Below are 5,000 nucleotides of genomic sequence, written 5' to 3' on the forward strand. Positions count from 1 at the left end.
TACTGTATTAACCTGGATACTGTATAAAACATGAGATTAACCTGAATACTGTTTAAAACATGAGATTAACCTGAATACTGTATAAATGCTGAGATTAACCTGGATACTGTATACAACCTGAGATTAACCTGGATACTGTTTAAAACCTGAGATTAACCTGAGTACTGTAAACAACCTGAGATTAACCTGGATACTGTATAAAACCTGAGATTAACCTGGATACTGTATAAAACCTGAGATTAACCTGAATACTGTATAAAACCTGAGATTAACCTGGATACTGTTTAAAACCTGAGATTAACCTGAGTACTGTATAAAACATGAGATTAACCTGAATACTGTATAAAACCTGAGATTAACCTGGATACTGTATAAAACCTGAGATTAACCTGGATACTGTATAAAACCTGAGATTAACCTGGATACTGTATAAAACCTGAGATTAACCTGGATACTGTATAAAACCTGAGATTAACCTGGATACTGTATAAAACCTGAGATTAACCTGGATACTGTATAAAACCTGAGATTAACCTGGATACTGTATAAAACCTGAGATTAACCTGGATACTGTATAAAACCTGAGATTAACCTGGATACTGTATAAAACCTGAGATTAACCTGGATACTGTTTAAAACATGAGATTAACCTGGATACTGTTTAAAACCTGAGATTAACCTGAGTACTGTATAAAACCTGAGATTAACCTGGATACTGTATAAAACATGAGATTAACCTGAATACTGTATAAAACATGAGATTAACCTGAATACTGTAAACAACCTGAGATTAACCTGGATACTGTATAAAACCTGAGATTAACCTGGATACTGTATAAAACCTGAGATTAACCTGGATACTGTATAAAACCTGAGATTAACCTGGATACTGTATAAAACCTGAGATTAACCTGGATACTGTATAAAACCTGAGATTAACCTGGATACTGTATTAACCTGAGATTAACCTGGATACTGTATAAAACCTGAGATTAACCTGAGTACTGTATAAAACCTGAGATTAACCTGGATACTGTATAAAACATGAGATTAACCTGAATACTGTATAAAACATGAGATTAACCTGAATACTGTAAACAACCTGAGATTAACCTGGATACTGTATAAAACCTGAGATTAACCTGGATACTGTTTAAAACATGAGATTAACCTGAATACTGTATAAAACATGAGATTAACCTGAATACTGTAAACAACCTGAGATTAACCTGGATACTGTATAAATGCTCTCAACAAAGTTTCAACGAGAGCCCATTACATCATTCACTCACTCATTCACTAAATTTGCTGACGGTTCAGGAAGAATTGCATATTATGTCAGTTAGAGCAAAAGTATTGGTCCTTACCTGTACTAAGAACCCATGTTGCAGGGTGGGGGCTGACTTGCACTGAATAAAGGCTTGGGATGAGAACAGCAGCTCAATCAGCTGTTTAGTTGTGATGTGAGCCGGAGACTTGACAGCAGACACCGCCACCCTCTGAGGAGAGAAGAGAGGACGTGATGTCACATGGGATGGATAGAAACCAAAACATGATGAAAATAATGTGGACACTGAAGATGGCTAATTTGAATGAGCAAATACACAAACAAGTTACAACAATTTCAAGCATTTTAGTAACCATATATGGCATTAGCTCGGTTCTGCATTTATTTGTGTTTTGTTGCCACAGCAATCATAGGAGTACAGAAACCAGGCTAACATGGCATTAATGAGACCTGCACTCAGAAAAAAATATGCTATCTAGAACCTAAAAAGGTTCTTCAGCTGTCCCAATAGGAGAACCCTTAGAAGAACCCTTTTTGGTTCCAGAATGCTTTTAGTTCCACGTAGAACCATTTTGGGTTCCATGTAGAACCCTTTCCACAGAGGAACTTAAAAGGGTTCCACATGGAACCAAAAAAAGTCCTACCTAGCTGATGATGAGGTCCTGGCCATAATAGGTAGGTAGTTGAGGATAGCTGATGATAGGTCCTGGCCATACCTTGCCATTAGTTGTGTACGTGAGGAGTTCTCCTCTGGTGTTCTTGATGGTGTAAGCCATTGTCCGATTCATAAGGCGATTCACTTTCAGCTCCGGTCCAATCATCTTCACCTTCAGAACATGCTCCTGGCCACTGGACCTGGGTCACACAGGGAAGGGAGCAGAGAATGTGATGACACTGAAAACGAAAGATCCATGAAACTACAAGCCTTTGGAGAAACAACCCTTAGACCTAACATTAACCACTCTTGTATATCTGAGGATTTGATAGGTTTGTGAAATTTGGTAATTCCTTCACCTTGCCTTCTAATAGGTTGGATGGAATTGATGTCATATTGCTTAAACCTATTCAGAATACACCACTGGGCTAATGATACAGAAGTGCACTGAGGCTGAGTGTGGACTGCAGCTGTGTACTTGGACATGGGCGAGAGGATGCTGAGTCCAGCCCTGAACCTCTTGATGGTTCCTCCAGGTTTGAACCAAGTGTGTCTGGTCTTCTGTTGGGCCGTGAGGGTTTCATTACTCAGGTACTTCCACTGCTGGGACACAAAGCTAGAGATGACCCTGAGAGAGAGAGAGAGAGAGAGGAGAAGGAGGAGGAGGAGGAGGAGGAGGAGGAAGAAGGAGAGGGAGAGAGAGAGAGAGAGAGAGAGAGAGAGAGAGAGAGAGAGAGAGAGAGAGAGAGAGAGAGAGAGAGGAGAAGGAGAAGGAGGAGGAGGAAGAAGGAGAGAGAGAGAGAGAGAGAGAGAGAGAGAGGAGAAGGAGGAGGAGGAAGAAGGAGAGAGAGAGAGAGAGAGAGAGAGAGAGAGAGAGGAGAAGGTGGAGGAGGAAGAAGGAGAGAGAGAGAGAGAGAGAGGAGAAGGAGGAGGAAGAAGGGGAGAGATGTCATCACTGACGTCCATTGCTTTGCTTTTTGTTCTGTCCACTCCATTGCCTCCACAGATGTATCTTTTCACATTCTTAGTAGTTTTAATATTAAAACCTATGTAGCAGAGTGTGATTTGAAATCACACTCCGGTGATGGGGGGGCATGTATAATGGGGGGAGGGGGTAGCCCTGCCTAAATGTACCAGCAATAGTCCTTCCAGACAGATATTATAGCATGTATAATGGGGGGAGGGGGGCTAGCCCTGCCTAAATGTACCAGCAATAGTCCTTCCAGACATATATTATAGCATGTATAATGGGGGGAGGGGGTAGCCCTGCCTAAATGTACCAGCAATAGTCCTTCCAGACAGATATTATAGCATGTATAATGGGGGGAGGGGGTAGCCCTGCCTAAATGTACCAGCAATAGTCCTTCCAGACAGATATTATAGCATGTATAATGGGGGGAGGGGGGCTAGCCCTGCCTAAATGTGCCAGCAATAGTCCTTCCAGACAGGTATTATAGCATGTATAATGGGGGGAGGGGGTAGCCCTGCCTAAATGTACCAGCAATAGTCCTTCCAGACAGATATTATAGCATGTATAATGGGGGAGGGGGTAGCCTTGCCTAAATGTGCCAACAATATCCTTCCAGACAGATATTATAGCATGTATAATGGGGGAGGGGGTAGCCTTGCCTAAATGTGCCAACAATAGTCCTTCCAGACAGATATTATAGCATGTATAATGGGGGGAGGGGGTATTCCTGCCTAAATGTACCAACAATAGTCCTTCCAGACAGATATTATAGCATGTATAATGGGGGGAGGGGGTAGCCCTGCCTAAATGTACCAACAATAGTCCTTCCAGACAGATATTATAGCATGTATAATGGGGGAGGGGGTAGCCCTGCCTAAATGTACCAACAATAGTCCTTCCAGACAGATATTATAGCATGTATAATGGGGGAGGGGGTAGCCCTGCCTAAATGTGCCAACAATAGTCCTTCCAGACAGATATTATAGCATGTATAATGGGGGAGGGGGTATCCCTGCCTAAATGTACCAACAATAGTCCTTCCAGACAGATATTATAGCATGTATAATAGGGGGAGGGGGAGGGGGTAGCCCTGCCTAAATGTACCAACAATAGTCCTTCCAGACAGATATTATAGCATGTATAATAGCGTAGTTATAATGCTCTCCAGTGAATGGTTTGAGCATAAAATTACACTTCTACTGTGTTGGTGAGATATAGACTAAGCTAAATAAGGCTAATCTAAACTAGACTAGACTAATCTAGACTGGACTAATCTAAACTAGACTAATCTAGTCTAGACTAGACTAATCTAGACTAAACTAAACTAGACTAGACTAATCTAAACTAGTCTAGACTAAACTAGACTATTATAAACTAGACTAGACTAATCTAGACTAGACTAGACTAATCTAAACTAGACTAGACTACTATAGACTAGACTAGACTAATATAAACTAGACTAGACTAATCTAGTCTAGACTAAATTAGACTAGAATAATCTAATCTAGACTAGACTAATCTAGACTAGACTAAACTAGACAAGACTAATCTAAACAAGACTAGACTAATCTAAACTAGACTAGACTACTCTAGACTAGACTAATCTAAACTAGACTAGACTAATCTAGTCTAGACTAAATTAGACTAGACTAATCTAGTATAGACTAGATTAGACTAATCTAGACTAAAACTAAACTAAACTAATCTAGTCTAGACTAGACTAATCTAGACTAGACTAAACTAAACTAGACAAGACTAAACTAAACTAGACAAGACTAATCTAAACAAGACTAGACTAATCTAAACTAGACTAGACTAATCTAAACTAGACTAGACTAATCTAGACTAATCTAGTCTAGACTAAATTAGACTAGACTAATCTAGACTAGACTAAACTAGACTAATCTAGACTAGACTAATCTAGACTAGACTAGACTAAACTAGACTAGACTAGAATAGAACTCTAGGTCTATAGTCAGAGGGGGAGTTTTATGATGCTCACTTCTGCAGCTGTAGTCCCAGGCTGAATCCTTCTCTGTTAGAAGGTTGGAACACCTCTACAGAGGGTGCTGGTCCATTCAGGTATT

General features: G+C 40.3%; 1 protein-coding gene across 1 annotated transcript in view; it reads right to left on the bottom strand.

Annotated features, from left to right (window-relative positions):
* LOC139399600 (protein mono-ADP-ribosyltransferase PARP6-like) overlaps positions 1 to 5,000 on the bottom strand; it is a 19,862-nt gene that overhangs the window by 6,604 nt on the left and 8,258 nt on the right. Inside the window, exons 5-8 of the mRNA XM_071144961.1 lie at positions 4,916 to 5,000; positions 2,422 to 2,571; positions 2,005 to 2,143; positions 1,368 to 1,499 (exon numbers count right to left, since the gene is read on the bottom strand). The exon at positions 4,916 to 5,000 is cut by the window's right edge and continues 73 nt beyond it. Of these exons, the coding sequence (XP_071001062.1) occupies positions 1,368 to 1,499; positions 2,005 to 2,143; positions 2,422 to 2,571; positions 4,916 to 5,000 (506 nt within the window). The remainder of the gene's footprint in view (positions 1 to 1,367; positions 1,500 to 2,004; positions 2,144 to 2,421; positions 2,572 to 4,915) is intronic.

Source organism: Oncorhynchus clarkii, unplaced genomic scaffold, assembly GCF_045791955.1.
Source record: "Oncorhynchus clarkii lewisi isolate Uvic-CL-2024 unplaced genomic scaffold, UVic_Ocla_1.0 unplaced_contig_9997_pilon_pilon, whole genome shotgun sequence".
In the NCBI taxonomy this organism is placed as follows: domain Eukaryota; kingdom Metazoa; phylum Chordata; class Actinopteri; order Salmoniformes; family Salmonidae; genus Oncorhynchus; species Oncorhynchus clarkii.